Raw genomic sequence first — 24,244 nt, 5'->3', positions numbered from 1 at the left:
ATCCTGTTGGAGCGGCATTGTCTTTCGGAAGGGGCATACATTTGGGGTCCAATGTTTGATGACGTGAATCCAGCAAGTTACAACAGGATAATAATACTTTATAGCAATCTCCTGTCCAGGGGCTAATTGCAGTTGACATGAACGGGGGAAAACAAACAAATATTGTAGAGCAATATCTAAAAAAAAATCTAGTCTAAAAGCTAATGCTAAACTGTAACTTGTTTGGTTCGACTTCTTTTCCTGAGACAGTGGAAGACGAAGGATCCAACCTGTTCTATGATGTGTGGGTTCTGTGATGTTAGGAGGAAGGAAGTTTTCTTTATCCATCCCCATTACTTAGATTAGTATCTGCTAGATGTAGTAATAAAACAACCAGATAAGAATAAAAAGCGTACACGACTTACCTATAGACTGCTCTTTAGAAGCCCCCAACAGCGCCAATGTCACAGAGACAAGTAGAAACAGCCCCGGGCAATTATCCATCATCGCTGCAGCGGCGCTCCCCAAAGGAGACTACAACTGAAACCAGAAACCGGCAGCGGAAACCCAACTCATCGGAGGGTCCACAGAACTCCTTTCAACTGTACACGCCCGGTGAATGAATTATAGCAATTGGTTTTGAGATAAAGGGCGAGGGAATACGCCGGGGCTCTTCATCTGTAAAGGGTGCTCTGTGGATATGCAAGAGAGGGCAAGTCAGGGCTCACTTAAGCCGGAACCACCAGAGCCTGCATTGAGATGCTGCATCTTTTAAAAAGCTCCTCCTTTATACTGTACAGTCAAAGGAACTATACGCCCAAGAATAGTATCTGAACGTACATGCATATAGCTGATCTGATGAGAAGTGCGCAGGATAGCTCGGCCAACGTTACGATCCGATGTCTGATTGTACACGGCGTACACCCGCGCGCCCTTGAACCGCCTGCTCGTGAAAGTCTGGCCTCCTCCACCGCCGTCCTGTTCACAAGTGTCCGCTGATCGATCCGTCTGTGCGACCACTGCGGCTGTCACCAGACATCAACCTGTGAAACGAGGTCCATTTACACCTTCGAATCTACCCATCGCGTCCTGCGGGGCCCAAGGGCTTCACCTCCCGCCCGCAGACTCGTCGCCGCCTCGGTAAGTCCCCAATCGGGCCTGTCTGCTGTATAAACACCTTCCGTGATGACTATGCAATACGCCTAATTGACTCCAATCCGCTAGATTACCGGGAAATCTTGGCGGTTCGCGATACCCCCCATCCACGCCTGTAAACCTATACTGTCACACGGCAATGTGGCCCAAGCGCCGTAAATAAGACTGCAGTCACCGTGCGCGCACCGACGTTTTCCTGGAAGATTGGTTCGTTCCCGGAACACCTCCCGGATAGCCAGCCGGCACGTTCCGGGATAACAAGACTGGTGTTCCTCGGTGTGACACGCGTCCTTGTCCCTGCTAAACCACCCCGCTTGCTCCAGACGCCGTACTGAAGGCGGCAGCTGCGGACCGGCCAGGTGGTCGGAACTAACAGACCTTGAAAAAAAAGCAGGAAGGAAATTTGTTAGCGGGCGGGGCAAGTGACGCTCCGAGGACGACCAATCAGCGATCGCCCCTGCACCGGCCTGGCTACATGTATATATATGGCGCTGCCGGAGAGGTAGCATATGCGCTGGAAGCATTATGACCCTTATAAATTATACTCATTGTCCCATTATAACGGTACACCAGATGATTAATTGCCGTCAGGCAGCTGCGTTGGTAAAATATCCGAAAACGTAACAGCAGGTGCCAAGTATTTATACAAAAGAGCTCAGTGCATGTTAATTTATCAAAATCACATATTGCAATCGGTTGTAGCTATCCAACGAGAACATCTGTTTGTCCTAAATAAACATTTCTGACATTTGGCATTGTCTCCATAGAAATTTGGAATCGTCTCAATTCAGAACTGCCAAACGCAACGCAATGCACCGTTTTGGATTTCTACTAAAAGTATACGATACATGAGTGTATAAATTTTAAATCCTCCCTAAAATAAATTCAAATTATCTCTATCCATTCAAATTAAAGTGGTGTTGTTATCGTTTTAGATATCACACAGTATACGTGACCCTAACAAAAATAATGATCACCATAGTATGGGGAAAAATCCAACAATGTATAAAAGCAGGGTGCAACTCCGTCAGAGTATAATATTGCATTGCAGTTAGGTGGATGACAGTTTATATCTGAAACGATCGGCGTCCGCTGCCAAGTGTGACGTATGCATCATCACGGCGGAAACGTGCATCGATCCGAGCGGTATCAAGTTCGCGCCAAGAAAACTGCCCTCCATCTGAACTGTACGTCAACATACAGCCAGTCTGACGGGCTAGCCTTCAACATGTACACGGCACTGACGGTAACTAGCTGCAGATGGATGCAGCATCTATGCCTCACCTGTCTACATGGAACCCTATTGTTACCAGAAACAAGAAAACTGCCCTTCGTCTGAACTGTACGTTAACATTCAGTCAGTCTGCCGGGGTAGACTTCAATATGTACGCAGTACTGACGGTAACTAGCTGCAGATGAATGCAGCATCTATGAGAGTGTATGCTTCACTTGTCTACATGGAACCCTATTGTTACCAGAAACAAGAAAACTGCCCTTCGTCTGAACTGTACGTCAACATACAGTCAGTCTGACGGGCTAGCCTCCAACATATACACGGCACTGACGGTAACTAGCGGCAGATGGATGCAGGGTCTATGGGAGTGTCTATGCCTCACCTGTCTTGGTGGCACAGTCTGTCTGCCGGGCTAGCCGTCAATACGAACACTACAGCCAGTCTGTAGGGCTAGCCTTCAATATGTACACGGCGCTGACGGTAACAAGCTGCAGATATATGCAGGATCTATGTGTACATGAATCATCTGTCGATGTGAACATGAATTTTGCCAGTTACGGCAGCATTGAAGTTTGCTTTGTCGGCAAACACCTACGCGCATCGTCAGCTAGTCCGATTGCTTCACCCGCTTTTCAAAGTAGACCGCAGTTCATCGTTGGATCGAACCTAATGTAAAACGATGTAACTGAAAATGTCTCTTGCTGCACCTGCTTTGTCGGCACACACCTACCCGCATCGTCAGCTAGTCACATTGTTTGTCCGCTGTATGTTCAATGTAGACCGCACGCAGTTCATCGTTGGGTCCAAAGTAACACTGGCCCAGTCCAGAAAATATCGTTATCTAAACCGATCCTGACAAGAGGGGCCATTACCCACACCTTTTCCCTGGGAGAGTAACAGGCTCGATTAGGGACCTCAGCAGTGCAGAGGAAAGGGTCGTTGACACGGCAGGATATGAATATGTATCCCTCAATTTCATGGGGGAAGTGGTTAAGCGTGTGACGAAGGTCGCGGAGTCATTGAATTATACGGGGGATCTTTGCCTCCCCAACACACGCCGTGACTTATTTGTCGGCATGATAAGTTATCAGCGCGGTTGGCTGGGAATCACGACGTGGTTAGACTTGTAATAAGGAGGGGAAACATGCCCGGGGCTCGGTAGCAATAAATGGATATTAACGTGTCTGTTTCGGAGAGCAATAACACTTGATTTAGCACCCGTCTTAGGAAGAAGTAGGCTCTACTCAAACTGTGGCCAACTCATAAAACACTCGCGCATTGCCACCTGATGTTTTGTTTTTACCTACTATATCAAACCCCAGGGACACGTAATAAATACAGATTCATACTTACATTTATGACATATCTTGTGATTTTTTTATGCACTGCACAGCACAGCCATAAGTATGCTGTTCATACGTTTGTACCTAGGTCTAAAATGACACTGATTTCATCTACTTCGAATTCGTACACTTAACTTCTCAAAAGATAGTATCAACTTGCCTTTGCTAATATCCTAAGTGCAACAGTAATCGAACAAGCCAATGTCCATAAAACCAGTACTGTACAAAACAAATAAGCCCCAACTTGATTTGACAATATGACTTGTGTGGTTCTTTCGAGAGACGAAGGGATAAGTATGGAAGTGGTCACTGTTGTTCGGCCCTTCACAACTGAATCAAACTACCGTGTTCAAACCTAGAGTAAAAAAAAAAACGGTGGCATAGATAAAAGCAAAAAAGTGCAGTTCCAGCAGTTTGTCAGCTGAAGGCAGCTAGCCAGACAATCTGACATATAAGCTCCGATCGCTAATGTTACTGTTATTGTGCTCTATATAATGTAATTTATGTCTGTCGTCAAATTCATGAACAAACGATGACGGTCATATCCGTACACTAAACTTGTCAGCAGATTATAAACATGTCAACACGTTCTAAACATTGTTAGCATTCTCAGTGCAACCGAAATCGATCAAGTCATTAGCACAATGCCCTTATAACCAGTTCAGTACCAAACAAAATAAATCAGCAATCAAACCTTCCCAGGAGCTTTCTTCCTTTCTTCAGGGGCAGACATGTAATTTCGCGTTGATCACGCAAACCGGAATTAGAGTAACCAGGTTACCCCGTTATTGGAACGAAATCCGGCTTTAACCACCTCATTATGAACCTCTGAATAGAGACAGTGATCCGGGTAAGATTGTGCTTGACTCGTTGGAAACAGCTTTCATCCTCAATCTTAATGAATTCATCCGATCTTTAAGAGGCAGTGAACCAAGGAAGATCTAATTTGGTTCATTCTTAGCGGCTTTCACCTCCAATCTTAGAGAGGCTTCTAGTTATGGGTGGGTCTTAAAGTCTTCACTGGGATAGAAGTGAAGGGATTAAAATCAGTTGTAGAATGTAATAAGGATTTTAGTCGCATTTTTCTCATCGAAAAAAAAAGTAAACAAATGTAACATTGGGCAAAAATACATGAAAAATTTTTATTATTATTGTTTATCTACATTCAATAAGCATTCATAGAGTTAAGAGTTAAGAATTTGAAATGCAGAATGCTAATACATTTTAACATTGACATTTAACATTGGTTTTAAACTATGGATTGTATGAGTTTTAAGTCACAGAAACCATTACAAACATCTAAAATATAAATGTACATTGTGAACTATCAAAATGTATTGATTATCATAGTACATTGTCTTTATTAGGACACATTTGACTTGTGCTATCAAGGGATTTGAAACAGAGCACCATCGCTTGGAAGAAAACAAATCTTTTAAGCCTGAGTGTTCTATCCTCCGGGGTCAGTGCTTCATCCCGCTATCACGGCATCTCCAGTCTTACCCTGTGCAGCCAGGTGTGTACCTTCCGATACGCCTGGGTGGTGGGGACAAGCGGAGGTAAGCCGTATTCCGTGTGGTCGTCTGAGTGGTTAGAGCTGGGCGCGTCTACATGTTTTATATGTCTCCGCCTCGTCACACACGCATTGGGGTCGCGTGGCGCAGCGACAGCGTGTCTGGCTCGGGACCGAGAGGTCTCAAGTTCGAACCCTATCTTGTCACCGATCTTGTGCCCTTAGGTAAGGTATTTTACACGACTTTCCTCACTTAACCCTGGTGCAAATGAGTACCTATAGCTTCAGCTAGGGCCCTCCCGAGGATAGGACGTTAAATGGAGGTCCCGTAATTGGGGAGAGCCACACCCCACGCGCGTTTGAGAATCTAATGGTCACCTATTATGTCAATCATTCCACAAACCTACTAGTAGGTAATCTAAATAAATAAAAAATAAACGCACACCCTATGGTATGATTCAAGTATGAACTGTATGCGATAGTAATTGCCTCCATGAAAAATGGAGGTATAGTTTTTCGGGTGTCCGTCTGTTTGTCTATTTGTGATGTCGGATATTTGTGGTCCACATAACTCTAGAACGTCTGGATGCATTACAATGATATCTTGGTATGTAGGTTGAGGTTGAAAAAACGAAGGACAAGCAAGGTTGATTTTGAGCCCCCTGGTATGCAACCTTGGAACTGCAGCAAAACTTCTATTCTTTATATCTTTTGACCTGATTTTGCTATGGTCTAGTTATGTGTAGTATTTGAGTATTTTCATTATTATCTTTTTATTCTGTCACCCTATGAAGTAGCTAAAGATTTTATAGTCTGGGAACTTCTTGACTTGACTTCATTTGGATCCACAATGCATTAGCACAATTAGCAGCTTTTAAAGACGCTACCACGTTGATGTATTCCAATGCTTCCTAGACCATTTTCAATGCCTCCTAGACCCTCTTCAACGCTCCCTTGACCTCTTTGGTTGCTTCCTTGACCTTTTTCAATACTCTCTTGACCTCCCTCGAGGCTTTTTGTAAGATCCAGTAATCTACCCGGTAGGTAGGATACAATAATATTGTCATCACTTAAGTAAAACAAAGTGCGGACCACGTTAACTGTGCCCTAGCCATCCAACTACTTCAGTGCACCATGCTCCATCGCCTTTATCGACAACACGAATCTTGCACGTGATGAAATGCGGTATTATGACCACCTCCTCAAACTGATCTCAAGGCATTTGGCTAAGAGCTGAGCTGTATCTGACCATCGATTGAACCATGCATCTCCGGCACTGCAGAATTTGTCTCTGTTCTACTCAGATTTCCGAATTGGAAACCTAGCTACCTTCACATTCCGTTCGTTAACAATGCGTTTCATCTATGCCAGACGGATTCAACTTCAACTTAAGTTTGCCTCTCATTGAGTCTATGTGTGGCTTGTTGCCAGGCCAGTGGTCAACTTACTTACTTACTTTACTTTGGCCGAGTTCCCGCTCGAGCCAAGCTTGAAAGTTGTCTCCACTCCTCCCTGTTTGTCATCAAGGACTGGATTTCCCTCACATCATATAAGTTAGTGTTAGCTCTGAGATTGTCGATGTAGTTGACTAGTGGTCAACTGTTGAGTCTAATAGCTTGCTTTTTTGTAGAATCCTACTATTCTTGGCATTTTGATCTCAGGTCACAGTCGTCTCATAGTTATTTTTAGTTGATGATGGAGACTTTCTAGCCAGGAGTCAATCGTTTAGTCCGATTGCTCGAACCTTTTGTGGTATCTCCCGTACACTGTTGAATTTTGCTGTTTTACGCCACATCCGGCAGTGATATGGATCAATCTCAAAACATCCTTGTAATTAGTAGGTGACAAACACCGTCTAGTCGGAGGACAGATTGTTGCAAACTTTGTGATCCATCTCCCACAGGCTTTTCTTGGAAGTATGATATAGTCTAACATCAGGAGTTTGCTATTTTTGCCCGTTGGCGTAGGTGGAATTGATATGGATCTAAATTTTCAGCTATCTCAGCTGAAATCAGTTGGAGAGGAACTGTCTAGCCAGCAGTTAGTTTGTAATGGTTTATTTGGAAAATTTTACATGCCAAACGGTTCACAGCCTGGCGACTGAATTGCTGTACATAGTGACATTACATCAGCATAGTTAATACAATATACGCGATAAGATTATTTAAAATATTTATAAATAAAGTACGCGGTTATAAACTATTTTTGCACTTACAAGTAATCGTGACTTCAGGTACATAATTACGCAGAGTGGGCAAAGAACGGCCAACTGGACTGTGTTCAAAGGCCTGATGTGCATTTGTATCAGCCGGATGATGAAATTAACAGTCTAACAAGTTCACTCTTGACTTGACTTTATTCAGATCCACTTTTAGCTATTACAACAACTCTTAAGACAGGTTATTCACAACTATGTGGCAGCTCTGGGAAGAATTTTATGGGTGCATGATTTAGTATACGAATTTTGTTGTTCTTAGCCACTTGCGATAACAATGTACAATAACTATATAACGACATTAGGTATTTATATCTGACAGTCAGATTCTCAGTTGCTATTTATGGTAAACACTGTCTGTCTAAAAGACTAATTTTAGTAACGTTGTGGTTGGTAACATTGACAGTTCTTGCATGTACAGTTGGGTTTAACATCATTATGTTGCTATTCTTAGCCATATGCAATAGTGATATTCAACTATATCAGCCATTAATTGCCGCAGTTATTTGGTTGATGACAAATGCTGTCTCGCTAGTAGATCGATTGTGAGTAACTTTCTGGTATCTCCCGTAGGATCTTTCGGGATGTATGATGTAATCTAACATGAATTCTACTTTATACTGGAGACAATTGCAGTCTAAGTTACAATTGTTAGACGACTAAAATAATCTATATATACCCAGTAGACCGATTTCTGGTACCTTGAGCTTTTCGAGGATTGATGATTTGGGCGCAGTTTTTGGCAGCGTTTCCCCATTAGCAGTCATGATATTGTATATTGAAGTAGACCTCAGGCCACCTATCCGTTATTGACATTGTGTAGATATAGCGAGTAATTACAGATGAGACTGATTCTTTCGTAGCGGCTTGTGTTAATGGCGTAGGCATCCTTTCTACTAACATTTCTTTATTCTTAAACTAAATATCACACCACCATCTGGTTTATCCTACTATTCTTTTCTCAGTCACATGCCCGTAAATTTTATTTCAGACCAACGTTGAGTCTGTTAATTGATGTTAAATCTACAGCAAGGCTTTGTGTCTTCTAGATCAAGTGCTCGTACCTTGTAGTTTCCTGATATCATGTGGATTTTTTTCATAAGGTCAGGGATTCAGTTCCCGACAAGATGACTTATTAGTTTGTTGATTTATTCGGTCGCAATCACAATTAAATACTTCTAAGACCTTTCTGAAAGCTCAGTGACACGTAGACTGTCTGAGAACGAATGACTTAGCCACAAAGTAACAGTATTGTTCAAGCGCTACCAACCGACCAGGCCAACGATCAGTACCCTTTGACTTAGTGGTTAGCGGCGTCGGTTTTTGAATTAGCAGGCCCGGGCCCGATCAGGTAACTGTTTCTACTCGCCTCTTGAGATGTTTCAATTCTTTCAGTTTTTACCATTTCTTCATTCTCATCCACACGCGATAGTAAAATAGACGCCATATCACCACTGTCTTAGTTTTTAATAGTTGATTACGGACGGTTATATCTCTACCGCAGGGTACAGGTGCGCCGTAGGCAGGTCTATCGTTATCCATTCCTGTCCTCCGTGGTTGGTTACCTCCCGTGGCGTTGATTTGTCGTCTGCCGTGAGTCCGTCAGGGCCGGTTGATCCACCATTCCGCTTCAGAACATTCGCCAATGACGCGCGCCTGGCATCATCAATATGTCATTGTCCATGACAAACGGCATTTGGGGATGAGTGGATTTGTAATTCGGATAATAAGGCCTAGGAAAAAATGCTGCGTTTTCCGTTACCCTGCGTACCCTAGAAAAACCTGCCGACCCTAGACTTTTTTTGAGTTGGCAGTGGAGTCGTATAAGTTCCAATTAGAATTTTTACTAATCCTGCTACGTATTGAAGTAACAACACTGATTGTCCTATCTAATGAATTATAAATGTATCTATCACGCACACACTTGTTTTTCATTGAAAGACAGGTGTCCTCGTGCACAGTTTACTTTGTTCAACTACATTGTAATTTGTCTCACTAGAGCCAAGAATAAATTACAAGAAAAGAATAATCCCTACCTACCTTGCTTTTCAGGACTGAAGCAGGACACACGGCATTTTTTTCTTGGCCTTATGTAAATCTAAGTCCTCCTGTACCTTGCAAATGGCACGCGTTCTAGTAATACAGGTTTAGAAATATGTAGGATACAGCAGGCAAACTCTATCTGCGCACAGCATAGTCACGGGATGGTCATGAGGTGACAGATATATCGAACGGCTTTCATCACGTCTGTGTGTAGACGATAAGTAAGCAAGATCCGCTACATTGATGACATAACTTAATACTTACAGGTGTCAGACTCACGTGAAAAGTCAGCAATCTTCCATCGATGGAAGCCAATCTTCCATCCAGGATGCCAATAGCTGGATATCCAGAATGTTTTTGGATTCATATTTACTACAACATCGAAAATAACAAAAAAACTTGTACCTATGTTGCATTTCTAATCGGAGGGTAGGAGAAACAAGACCACTTCTTCTTTCATCAACACCACATGCCTGACCATTGTAACCTTGCATCCATAGGTTACATACTATCTTATTATTCAAATTACCACTTTGATCGGACATATTACGGTGGTTCCGTCTCAACCATCCGATATATCCATCTGATATACGATGCACAACATGCCATACTCTCCAAGCATGAAGGACAGTCGGTCTTTTGAATATTTTATTGCTGATGATTTATTCTGTGAGATACCGAAACGTGCGATAGTGTACGGTTATGTCCTTGCTGTGAATGTACGGTCATGACAGTATTATCTCATCTATCAACCACATCTCTTTTTAGATATTCGTTACAACCCCTTTCCACGTCCACGAGGGCTTAACGACTGTGCTGAATCATCAAAGATTTGATAAAACTTCTAACAAAATCTATTGATTAAGTTGCGTTAAAAGGCTCTGACCGGAGGAACAAGTAGTATGAGATCATTGGCGAGCAATAGCCATGGTAGTACCGGTAAAAAAAGAGTCATGGATGCAATGATTCGCCTGTGGGAGAGAAGTTCAAACTTAGATTATAATTGATTGCTAAGTAATGGCCATGCAAATTCTTCTTTGAATGCGGTCTAGAAGTTGGAGACAGTGTTTTGGGTCTCTGAAATTCTGCGTATTCATCATATCCCTACTATGATATTGATGGCTATACAAATTACAATTGGTTGCTGCACAGTCCTTCAGCGTTCGCTCAGAGGTTGCCTACGAAATGTCTGTCTGGAGATTAAAGGGGACTTATGGAGACAAACTAGGACATTACACGCTATCTTATCTTGCCTGCCATGTGCGTTACGTACCAGGTCCAGTCGGGGTACTTTACTATGGGAAGGGAATCTGTTATCTGGGTCTTGTTTCTACACATCGCCGTTGGTTAGGATTTCCAAGATTTGCATGAGAGGCTCAGCTATATCAGCAGTATACCATTGAGAATATACATCACAGACCGATAAATCCCATGTACCGTTATCATGTCTCGCTCCTGTATCCGCTAACATGAGTCACCTTCTCTGTACTTCATCACTAAAGTGAGGCCAACAATACTGTAAATGCAGAAATGTTCGCGGTGGATTAATGTTCGCGGTTTTCGCGGTGACCACTTCACCGCTAATTTAAAACCACCGCGAATATTATTCTATCATGATATAAGATTGCAGTCTATGGTGTTACCGCGAACTTAAATCCACCGCGAAAAGTCCTTTTTCTCGCTACCGCGAAATTAAATCCCCGCGAATGTTTATACATTTACAGTACTCGATTTTGTAACTCAGACATTTTTGTAAATATTATTTTGTACTGTGTACATTGTAGGTTCAATTGATCTCAGTGTTATTTTAGTTAAATGTAGGTTGCTAAACATTGTACCTGAACGATTGGCAAGTGATTACGCCCATTCATGCATCATTTGTCTGCCTTAAACAAAACTGGCTGGGTCATATGACACAGGTTAAAAGGCAATAGTGTACGGGGCTTTCTACCATGTTGATAGCATTGGTTATTGACATAGTTCTTGTGTAGTGATGACCTACAGGAAAGTGTCAAGAAGTCTTTTCCTCTTGAACACACATACATGTACACGGCGTGTTTTCTGGGATTTCGAAAATGTATTTCTGGATTGATGAAATGAATGACTGGCATCAAAACGGAAAGCTCCCTCATCATCTACAACCCTTGGCTCAGTTTGACTCTTTGTGCATTCCGCACGTTTCGCTCCTTTCTCCGTAAAAGATGACGTGCCAGATATGCGGCTTACGCTAATCCCTGCGAAATTGGTTTGGTTAATAGCAGTGAGACGTCAACCGGTAGTGTCGGTGGGCATGAATATGGAGACTTGTGCAACACAATGTCAGTAGGAAGTTAGTAACAACCCAATTGGGCATGTAAGCCATTCATTTGTTTCAGTAATAAAACAATTCCTACCACTTATGTAGGAATAGGTTAGGCAAGAAGACATGTCAAGATGGGATTTCCAAATCTAGCGACGAAAAAAAACAAGTACAAGTCAGTCAATGTAAACTCGTGTAACACAATGTCATTAGGAAGTCAGTAACAGCCCAATAGAGCATTAAGCCATTTGTTTTAGTAATAGACCGATTCCTACCACTAATGTAAGACTAGGGCATACACATAGGTAAGAAGAGATGTCAAGAAGGTATTTTATTCCAAGAACTAGTGACAGAACAAAATCGTACAAGTCAAGCAGTATTGAGACGTCCACCGCCATTGTCGTTGAATATGAAAACCCGTGCAACACAATGTCAGTAAAAGTTAGTAACAACCCAATAGAGCATGTAAGCAATTGATTTGTTTGAGTAATAGAACAATTCCCACCACTAATGCAGGACCAGGGTATACACATAGGTAAGAAGAGATGTCAAGAAGGGATTTTAGGACCAAGCGACAGACAAACTAAGTACCAGTCAAATTGCTAGGGAAAACTCACGTTATTCCAGTATTCCTGTGATGCCGTAAAAAAAACAACTTTTCAAAATTCGATAAATTTTCAATCTGCACGTCTGGTCCAATATAGATTGTGTTGACCAAAATCAATTACGTTTTAGTAGGAAAATTTAGCAGGACGTGGGATTGGTGCATGACGGACTTGTAATCGGCAGTGTCAGGCGGGAGTTAACCCGCCAGCCTGGAGGTCTGCTGCCTGGCGACAACGCAATCCGTTCGTGCAGGCCTGACGTTACCATAAAGCCATACAGTATCCGTCATATACTTTATACCGCAATGAAATACTAAATTATTTGCTTTTACGACCACCAAACGAAAGGACCATTTGGCGCAGCTTACTTACAGATAGGCAGGGTAGGCAGGTAGACTTACAGATATCAGGTCGGTAAAACCATTGCCTGTGCCAACTTTTTTCCTATTCATAGATGCTGGTTGAAACACCAGTATAAAATATATGATTCTCCTGTCGGTTTGACAGATGAGCAGGCAGACAGGAATTTACATGTACCTGTGTTTGCCTGACTTGCACATGACTTTTTATGGTGAAGGAGGGGTGTGCAATTCCCTTCCCACCCTCTCGTCTACTGGAGCACTAAGTCTCACAGGGACAGAACTGTATGATACGAGTGAGACGGCTTCAGCAGATGCAGCTTTGTTGTTCGGAGTATCCGTCTCCTTGGAGGACTTCCGAATCAAGGATGTAAGGGGTTCCTCCTACCCCGTGTGCCTATGTATGATATATAGCTCCATATTCAAGAGCCAATCCCCGTTGGATGACAAAAAATGAAACCATAGCATATTGTGAAAATCATCTATGTGGGTCTTAACAAGAATATGGTTTTTCTAAGAACGACAGGTAGCAATAATATTTCCCACGTCTATCACACGATATAGTACGAGACCAGTTGTCAAGATACTGAAGGTCACATTCACCAATTTGCTACAATGCATATCCTAGTGGTTCACGTTTTCTTTCTTTCTTCCACTCTTTAGCAAAACTACCGTGCACTAACAATGCAATATGTATAATCGCAAAAAAATTCCCAGAAAAAAAGGAAAATAAACGCAAGATCAGCGTAATTGGAACCAGTCGCCAGAGATTGGTTCACTGGATAATGCCAAGTGACAGATAACATGATAGAACGTGCACACAAATTGCAAATGTCCAGGAGAAATATCAGAAATCCATGGAGTCGCCCTCGGCAGGAGGGCAATCATCCAGGTCCGCCTGATCCTAACCGTGTAAGCAATCTTACCCAGCATCGATCTCACTAGTAGTCATGAACTGTAGATCTCAAGTCTTATGCAAAAGTAGTTATTGGGTGGACCGAATTCTCTCTCTTCGCAGCTATTGCAAATAGATATACGTGGTGAAAAGTCCTTAGATGAACCAACAAGAACCTCGTAGTCACCTATCATTGGGGAGGCTAAAAGCACACAATTTAGTTTCTCTTTTCATATTTTTTTTCAAAACTCTTCGGACTGTGTTTCACTACATGTATGTGTCTCCGGATAGATAAGCTTTCCACATGCATACAGATTGAGAATGATTGCATTCTCAATCTGTGTCCCTGCCTGGGTAGAAATTGTATCACTTGCTTTCTATAAGGAATCTCCTGCAACGAAGTACACACTATAACCACAATGAGTTGTTAATGTGTACTATATGCAGTGACCATGAATACAGAAATGTAGAAATATAGATTCATTCAGGTGTCTCTTGCAATAAGACATATAGGGCAGTGCCCCGGATATGCAGTAACCTGATACGATGATGCTCCGTAATGATCGTGCTAATGAAATCAGTTCAGCAGTTTGCGTTCTTCGATCTGCAAGAAAAAATCAATAGTACGTTCTAATCCAATGTATAATTAGTCTTTCTCTTGTTCCGAGATGTTATAGTCTATTACTCTCCAAGCAAAGGTTAGGCCCCGGCTGTTTTTTTCCAACGTTTTTAGTCCTTTTTACCGGGCTCTATTTTGTATTGTATCTTGTGTTAGGTTTTGACCATACAAGATACAATACAAAATAGAAATCCCGATAAAAAGGACTAAAAACGTTAAGAAAAATAGTCGGATCCTAACCTCTGCTTGGAAAGTAATAGTCTATACGAGCTGACTGTACTCTCTTAAAAACTTCTTTCAAACCTGAACTTCTTCTTTTCTTTCCTAACTGTTCTATCACTATTCTTAAAAAAAAACTCTTCAATGTGTCCAAAATGTAAACCTCGTGTGATTACAGCAGAAAAACTAATTACTAAATTGGTTAAGAGAGACTTAGATATCAGACATGGTGGGACCAGCACCTGTCAGATTAAGCCGAACTTTATTAGTTTTGGCTCTAACCTCCACTGTTTGCAGATGTCAGTTCCCTTAGTACAATATGTAAGGACGTCAGCAGCAATTATAAGACTTCGCTGCATGCTAAACCCTGACTAATCAATCATGGATTGAGAACCGTAACTAATTTCCCGTCACTAACACGTCTTTGGTTCCTAATCGTCATAAGACCCTTCCGCTGGGAGCGAGTTTTAATGATGTAAGTTTATCTTCCACCGCACACGTCTTGCCAAACAGCTGACAACATGTCCTCATGCAAAAATCAAATCCCCAACCCTACTACATGTATATCCAATTTGCCTCCCTGTGTCTGAGAAAATGAATCGTTAAAGTGTGGCTAATTAAGAAATTAATAGGATAGAAACGCGCATTAGATGAAGAACTTCCCTTGAGGATGTTCCTCATTAGACAGGGCATCCCCGAAGATTTGAATCCACGGATAAGCTACCCGTAGCCTCCAGCTCTGGCGGTGAAAATTACAAGATAGAAAAGTAATTAAAAGAAGGGAAAAGTGATGAAAGACCAGTTGTGATTCGCCTGTAGAGTGTAAGCTGATTTGATTCATAACCCCAACGTCATCTGACAACGATGAACATTTTAGCTATATCATGTAACACGTTTATGCATTCTTAAAGCCGGCTGGCAGTTTGGATTTGATGTAACTTACAATTGAAAGTTTGATGAGACACTGTAAAAGAAGAATGGAAAAATCACATGAACGATGACAGTGTTGCTTGGCTACAACATACACTTTCGTTGATTAACCGGCAAAAGCAACTTTCTTCTCATGGGGTCCATTTTTGTATTGGTCAGAAGTATAGACGATGCGCAAGTTCGCCAACTGATGATGATTATGATGATGCTTTGTCATTATGTTAAAGTTGTTATAAGAATATCATCTTGCTTTTCTTTGCATCCAACTGTTTTCTTATAGCGCTTACACTTACCGTTACGTCCATATGATTTAGCGGAAGATATGCAGTAATATATGAACCTACTCAACCATTGGCACCCTCATTCAGTCGCTAATGCCAGCGGCACCGATTTGACGTTGTTGCTTTCTTGACAAGGAATCCCTTTACATATGAAATTTGAACCGAGCATCAGCGAACCCAGGTAAGCGATTCCGTCGGAATACTACCTAATGCAAGTAAGATTGCATTTGCGAACCCAAAAGTCCCTGTTGGATTTCAGGTAAGACATGTTGCTACTGTGGGAATCATTTTCTGACGGCCCCGTCAATACTTTGAGTGCCGTTGAGCCCCGAGTGCAATTACAAAAACGTGCATCAGAACATCCAGGAAAAATTGATTGACATAAAATGATTCAAACTTCGACAGTAACGCGTTTCCTTATTTTTGAGAGTTCTCCAAAGGCAAGCAGGTATACTTCACCTTTAAACCCCGGGATTGACGCTTACGTGTCATGATTTAGAAACAGCACACAACCGCCAAGGCGCACTCTTACATAACATTCGTGTAAGCTTCCTTTTAGTCTTCAACCCTCAAGGCTGTACTTGACAGGTACTTGACAAGATGCATGTGCAGAAGCCAATAAAATCTACTGTACACACGCGAGGTTTCAAGTAGCATTCTTGAGAGTGGGTCGATCGAATCAATTCCTTTTTGCGTTACTAGTATACAGCTTCAATTGATCAACTTTGTAGTGAGTTGCTATTATTGAAAAGACCCTGTGGTAAAATTGTTGGCCAACAATAAGGATTTAATGTTTACGTCTTCTAAACAATAAATATAACTGTAAGCTGTTAATTCTTGAGTGAATGATGTGACATACCAGGTTATCATAGATCATTGGATCGAACGCTTCTTATTTTATGTAAAAATAAGTTGTTGTTTTTTCTACGAAACACAATCCGTAAAAAAGCTGAATGTTACCTAAATACGTCAGCTTCTCATCTTCATTCAGTCAAGCAAAAATTCTACTTGCAGAATGTGGTCTTTACTGCTAGCAAAAGTGTGCACCAGCTATATATAAAGTTGAACGCGTCTTTCGTCTAATACTGCTCTCTCACTGCAGTCGCAAGAACCTAGCCGTGAGGATGGTTGATCTGGTCCGGGCAATCCTCATGACATCTTGAAATCAATATCACAGCACTTTAGAGTCTGGTCCACGTTGTACCCGCTTTCGGTCCCATCAATCTTAGTGGAATCGAAAACACAGGGCATAAACCGGTCCACACGAGAGAGATTGACTTGTCATGTGGCAGGTGCCTATTAGTAAGTGAAAGTAACAAGTCTGTTCTCTTTATCGCAATACAATTGCACATGTTACAATGAATGACGACAACTATTACACAAAGTACAAAATAGATGTATAGAATAAAGCTTACCATCTAAGTAACAAAGCAATAATGGCTAACATGATTCTTTCTTACAGTGGAGAGGGCTAATCATTTTTGCATTATAGGGGTTGTGGCATCTAAAGATAGAAAAAAATCTGTCTGTAGCATCGATTCTCTTGAAATCTGTTGTACTTTATTGGAGAAATGCTAATATTTCATTACGTAAAATAACGCATCTAGAACATTTCATTACAAGGTTAACTCACCTTCAATGTGCTTTTGACAGAAATGACAGAACCTATGATATATATGACATCCTCTGAAGCCTGTCCTGTTGCTGTGGGAGGGGGGGGGGTGTAACGAATTGTAATCCCTGTCTTTCTGCAGAACGGAGATCCTGTAAATGTGATTACCGTTCTGTTGCCATTGACGACAGGCGGCACGCCCACCCTCGGTAAGACAGGAAGAACCTTATCAAACCTTACACATCGTCACAAAAACGTGATTGACTCGGCATGTAGAAGTCTACGTAGTAAAAGCAACAAGCCTTTTCTCTAGAGTCGTGCAGATATATGTCATCCTCTAAAGTCAGTCTTGTGTTCCTCTGGGAGTGGGTGTAAAGAATCCCAGTCTTTCTGCAGAACGGAGATCCTGTAGATGTGATCACCGTTCTGTTTCCACCGACAACAGGCGGCACGCCCACCCACAGGGAGACAGGAAGGACCTTATCGGACCTCACAATGACACAGTAGGATGACGGATGTCCCCAGCCTTACCTGAGGCCGGCAGGAGGGATAAAATACTGGGTTCTAATGACTCCCACGCGACGCGATCAAACATATTGCAGCTGCGAGTCTCGACATGATAGACGAGCAGGGCTCGGGCTGGGCAGGACCGCCCCGCATGTTCGTTATGTAAGAGTAAAAAAAAGTACTATACGGAGTTTCTCGTTTCAACTTATACCAGGACAATTGACAGTTATTCGTTAAACCCCCTTTGCACTATGACGGCGCTGTCGCTGCGACCTTAAATTTGACATATCGATGATCGAATTGCATGGAAAAGAAACGAATCTTCCTCTGTGTTTTGTTGTCTTCTCGGTCACACTTTTACATTTTGTGTGATATACCCAGTGTGAAAGCGAAGGATACACATACCCTATTTAGGTCGCAGTGAGAGCGCAGCGACGCGATCAAACATATTGTAGCCGCGAGTCTCTGTGTGATGGACGAGCGAGACTCTTGCTGGCCAGAGCTGCGTTGATGAGGGAGGACTGGGCAGATTCATGGCGACAGCAGAGCCGAGAAACTACTTCGCTAAATGTCAGAACAGCGGGCCTAATCAGCCGGAGCTGTAACCGGATGGCTGCATGTTACATCGTAGGTCACGCTAAATGAAGTGCCGAGGAAGTGGGAAAGTGTTGTCGCTCAAGACAGATTGCTTGACGATGATGTTACGCTGTGTATAATACGGTTCCCCATTAATTGTACATGCCGGATCACGGAATGACAGACGATTGTAACCCTTAAGCTTCTTGAACTGTACGGGATCTAAGGTCAACCTCTATCCCCAATATGCACCCTACAGTCTAATATGCACGCTAGGAAGACCTAGAGCAATTTGGAAAATCATATACATCACGTATGTACAAAATTTTTACATTGGTCAGTCATCGTAGATTTTGATACAACCAGACTGCCCATTATACGTCGAGACTGAAAGGTAGAAAGGTTGTGTAAGCCAGGTTTCTGACACTTGGTACGACCACCCATGGTCCTGAGGGCTTCATCCTTCCAGGAAGACCTAAAGCAATTTGGAAAATCATATACATCACACATATACAGGATTTTACATCAGTAAGTCGTAGATCTAGGTACATGCTATCAGACTGCCCATTATGAGTTGAGACTGAAAGCTGGAAAGGTCGGAAAGGCCAGGTTCCTGACACTTCTATGACCACCAATGGTCGTTAAGGCTTCATCCTCCGCCCCTCTCACGCATATGCAATTTAGAAAATCATATACTTCGCGTATATACACAATTTGAACATTGGTAAGTATCGTACATTTAGGTACCTCTAGCTACTTATACGTCAAGACTGAAAGCTTGAAAGGTCAGAAGGCCAGGTTTCTGACTCTTCTACGACCACCCCTGGACGTGAAGGTTTTATCCTCCGCCACTCCCACACATACGCCTACTAATCCCGCAGTAAATCCTGTCCCCTTATTGTGTCTTCGATCTGTCTGCAGGGCTGTTATCAGGACCACCTGTTCTTTACTCGGAATTCGGCAATCGATATTTTCGGCCAACACTGACTTACTCAGTGGTAAAGGTTAGCTAAAAGGCTTCTAGCTAGGGATACTGTTCGAATTTGACGCCTGGCGTATTGTTTTCTAAACTTCTAAAAAAGCTTTGAAGCTTTCCAAACCGGCGCCATGTTTGCCAACATTTAACTTTTTAATTTGAAATGTGTATTTTAGACGTAGTTAAGTTTCGTTGATACGTTTGAATTTGAGATGAAAGCATATGAATCATTGCTGTTAATATCATCATTGATTTTTTTTTCATCCCTGGGGTTACCCGTTACGCTTCTTCGCAAACATGTAAGTGATGCCACCGGTACTGCTTTCGCTAAAGGTCTTTTTACTCGCCCAGTTTATCACGTTACGAGGTGCATATAATGGATGGGGAAAATTATCCAGAATTTGTAGTGTCAATAAACGTGCAACGACTAATCAATCAAACGACAAAAGAGGTCCCACAGCAACTTCCTTAAGGAGTACTTTAACCTGTAACAGTTGTCTTTATTAAGTTAAGAAGACGTCATTAGTAGATCAAGACCTCACGACAATCATAAGGTTATTTTATTTATGAAGGTCATATTTGAAGGTCATATTTTTTTACTTGCTAGGCAAATCTGTGGAAAGATAAAGTGTTGTGCGTTTCCCTAACATCACCATCTTTATCCAAAGTCAAGCCTTGTGTATTTATCATCCGTGGTAATGTGATGTTTCATTGGTCTATAAGGGACACATTAATTGCGTGTCGTGGTCATGTGTGCTGATTTCCAATGGATAAAAGGTAGACTCTAAACATTTACCATCTTATGTTAAGTTAAGCATAAAACCTCAGCATTCACGAGCAGCTTTAAACGCACAGACCAAGATCTGCCTGAAGGACCAGGTCGGCATCTTCAAAGTATCTTCTCAAATTGGAAAACTTTTACAAACATAACAGACTACCTATAAAGATGTTACCTCGTTAGGATTGAGATATGGCTTACATTCTGACAGTTTAAACATTAAGAAATCGATGACTTATAGGTAGCAACTCTAATTGCAATGGATAACGAGACGCATGTGTCAGAGAAAATTTTTTCGTCGTTTTTCATACTTTAATGAATATTGTAAATCCATTGTTCATGCAGGAAAATATTCTTAAATTGGAACAGTATATTCCCTTAAGACATTTTTTTCGAACTATGTATGTATATCAGGCGAAAGGCTTCACTCTGTTTAGACAACTTTTTTTCTGTCAAATGAAATTATGTTTACATCTTATTGGTAGTGCAGCGGGTTCACTTATTAGGATCCATCTCTGATTTGGGTGTTTTGAAATAACATCATCCCATTATATATGTTGGGCCTAAAAGATCTAAACATGACCACATTTTACACGATGCTTGAGACTTCTGCATCAGATCGATGGCCCTAGGAACTACCTTCCTTCAACGCTGCTATCTGTCATACAATTATTTTAATACAACTATTTGTGTAACATGCAAGGCGCACTGGCCGTGACATATTGCTGACAGCCATGAACAATGAAGGATGTTTACTCTTTGCTTCATTCATAGATTTAAGAACTACCATAGATAATTTTATACGAAAACTCCACATTAAATTCCACATGTTTGTCGACACCGGCACGTACTGAGCTACAGGTGGAACGCCATCCCCATCACAGAACGACCAGCTCTGAGCTAAAGGTCTACATGTATACAGCGAAAAGCTTCGACTGTGGCATGAAATACGAGCTCCGGACGGGCTGTAATTTTGCGAGCCCTCAGGCCGTCACCTTCATTAGTGTATATGTACAGAGGTCTGGTAAATATGCCAACAGCCTCTCACGGTGCCTCACAGCTGACACTAGGAACTGACAGGTCTCTGTTGCAGTAGTTAAGCCTAAGGCCTCTTCTCTACTAGACAGCGATCGCGCTGTGCTCTCACTGCGACCTACATAGGATATGTGTAACCTTTACTTTCACACTGGGTATATCATACAAAACGTTAAAGTGTGACTTAGAAGACAAAAAAACATAAAAAGTTTTTAAAAAGATTCGTTTTTTTTTACAGAATTCGTTAAATGATCTTTTAGGTCGGCGCGGCGAGAGCGCCGTCCTAGTGAAAAGGGGGCCTTAAGAACGGTAATGAACTTGTGATACCCATCAGGAAGACAAATGACCATGCCCCTGGTGTTGGGCTATCACGCCGCTGCACATACTGGCAGGTTTGTACCGTTAAACTGCCCCTCGGCGCCGCACGCAGACAGCGAGTCCTGCCTTATCTGTTACCGTATCTCCGGACCGCTGGCGCGTCCGTGCCAACTTTCGCACCGTCAGCGAGCGATAAGATGATATATGGACGCAGATTTTATCACAGTGCGTGTCACACTGCCAACGGAATAAGTCCAGGGAAGATCTACGATGGATTATCTGCGCTCAATTCATGAGTTACGAGCTCCGGTCCCTTTTGATACTTTCAACAACGAAATTGCAATCTTGGTTTTTAGACATTATGAAAGCTGACTAAGATCGCTACACAGTACACTTGCAATCATATTCTCTACAAAGACTTAACACCACGTTACACGTATAGCAGTGATCACTAAAACCTTCTCTACCCACGATGCTATTACACACAATGTAAGATCACCACACAGTACACCTATAATAATACCCTACAAAGACTTAACACCACGTTACATGTACCACTGTGATCACTAAAACCTTCTTTACCTCCCGGTACAATTACACACAATGTAAGATCACCACACAGTGCACACTCGTGTAATCATTCCCTACAAAGACTTAACACCCCAATGTGATGTCACCACACAGCACACAGTCGTGTAATCATACCTTACAAAGACTTAACACCACGTTAGGCGTACACTAAAACTTGCTCTACCCACGGAGCATAAATGATACTTGTCCATTTGCCTTGATAATGAATGGTACTAGATGGGTTTAGGGCAAAGTTATTCACTCTGGCCTAATTCCGTTGATCAGGGCCACGAACCTGTGTCGACTGAAGTTTCTCATACACAATGTATTTGAATATATGTAGCACAAGGAATGTACACGGTGTCAATTTTGGTAATTCCATTGCCTTTAGTCCTAAGAAAATAATCCATGCATCAGCACAAAATTGTGCATTGGTATAATTCAAAATCAAATTGTTGATAACGCACTGGATTGGATTTTTTATATGTAATGGTCACCACGTAACAAGACCTGAAGGCCACTCAGGGTTATGAGTTACATGATTGTAACTGTAATACATACATACATGCGCCCTTAGATATAGAAGATATGTTTCTGGCTCTATATCATTCGTCAGTCGTACTGACATTCTTTACACACGAAGCATAAATGATACTTGCCCGAATAACGAATGGGGCGAGATGGGTTTACAGCAAAGCCATTCACTCCGGCATAATTCCGCTGATCAGGGCCACGACCCCGGTGGTACAGGAGTGATGCCAATTTGTTCTTTTGTCGCACAACCTCATTACGGAACCATCGCGTGATGTATGGTCATGTTGTAGGGGTTACCCGGGGTCAGTCGTCAAACAGGGAGGTGTAGGGAACTGGTAATTACGTCTTATGATGCATGCATGAAATCGTCGGTCAGCAAACTGCCACTAAAGTTCTATAGGGTCAATGTTTGTGAGTATGCGGAAACCATAATTCAAACTTGGAGGTTTAGGGAACTGGTCATACGTTTCATGCACTCGGTCAACAAAGTGTCACTTAACTTTTATAGGGTCAATGTTTGTGAGTATGCAAAAGCCATCAAAGTAAAGGAACGTAATATTTCAAGCATGGGGGTGCAGGGAACTGGTAATACGTTTCATGTATTAGAGGGTGTGCCGGTCAACAAACTACCACTAAACCTCTATTGGGTCAATGTTTGTGAGTATGCGGAAACCATTATTCAAACATGGAGGTGTAGGGAACTGGTCATACGTTTCATGCACTCGGTCAACAAAGTGTCACTTAACTTCTTTATGGTAATTGTCTGTAGTGTGGAGAAACCATCAAAATAAAGGAACGTACAGGTGTGATGCCAATTTGCTCTTTTGTCGCACAACCTCATTACGGAACCATCGCGTGATGTATGGTCATGTTGTAGGGGTTACCCGGGGTCAGTCGTCAAACAGGGAGGTGTAGGGAACTGGTAATACGTTTCATGATTCATACATGAGAACGTGTGTAGGGCAACAAAGTTTGTGAGTATGTAGAAGCCATCAACGTAAAGTAACGATATATTTCAAACATAGATTGTTAATACGTTTTATGTACTAGGGGGTGTGCCGGTCAACAAACTACTACTAAGCTTATATTGGGTCAATACTTGTGAGTATGCGGAAACCATAATTCAAACATTAGGGTGTAGGGAACTGGTCAAACGTTTCATGCACTCGGTCAACAAAGTGTCACTTAACTTCTTTAGGGTAATTGTTTGTAGTATGGAGAAACCATCAAAATAAAGGAACGTACAGGTGTGATGCCGATTTGTTCTTTTGTCGCACAACCTCATTACGGACCCATCGCGTGATGTATGGTCATGTTGTAGGGGTTACCCGGGGTCAGTCGTCAAACAGAGAGGTGCAGGGAACTGGTAATTACGTCTTATGATGCATGCATGAAAGCGTCGGTCAACAAACTGCCACTAAAGTTTTATAGGGTCAATGTTTGTGAGTATGCGGAAACCATTATTCAAACTTGGAGGTTTAGGGAACTTGTAATACGTTTCATGTGTTAGAGGGTGTGCGTCAACAAAGTGTCACTTAACTTCTATAGGGTCAATGTTTGTGAGTATGCTGAAACCATAATTCAAACATGGATGTGTAGGGAACTGGTCATACGTTTCATGCACTCGGTCAACAAAGTGTCAGTTAACT

The 24,244-nt window shown here is 42.1% G+C and overlaps 1 protein-coding gene across 1 annotated transcript in view; it reads right to left on the bottom strand.

Annotated features, from left to right (window-relative positions):
- The window catches only part of LOC118424793 (plexin domain-containing protein 2-like), a 39,923-nt gene extending 38,415 nt beyond the window's left edge, over positions 1-1,508 (bottom strand). Inside the window, exon 1 of the mRNA XM_035833570.1 lies at positions 405-1,508. Within this exon, the coding sequence (XP_035689463.1) occupies positions 405-486 (82 nt within the window). The 5' untranslated portion in view covers positions 487-1,508. The remainder of the gene's footprint in view (positions 1-404) is intronic.
- Positions 1,509-24,244: the final 22,736 nt, after the last annotated feature.

The sequence above is a fragment of the Branchiostoma floridae genome, chromosome 10 (genome assembly GCF_000003815.2).
Source record: "Branchiostoma floridae strain S238N-H82 chromosome 10, Bfl_VNyyK, whole genome shotgun sequence".
NCBI lineage: Eukaryota > Metazoa > Chordata > Leptocardii > Amphioxiformes > Branchiostomatidae > Branchiostoma > Branchiostoma floridae.
The sequence above is the reverse complement of the archived record's forward strand: the minus strand, read 5'-3'. Positions and strand labels throughout refer to the sequence as shown.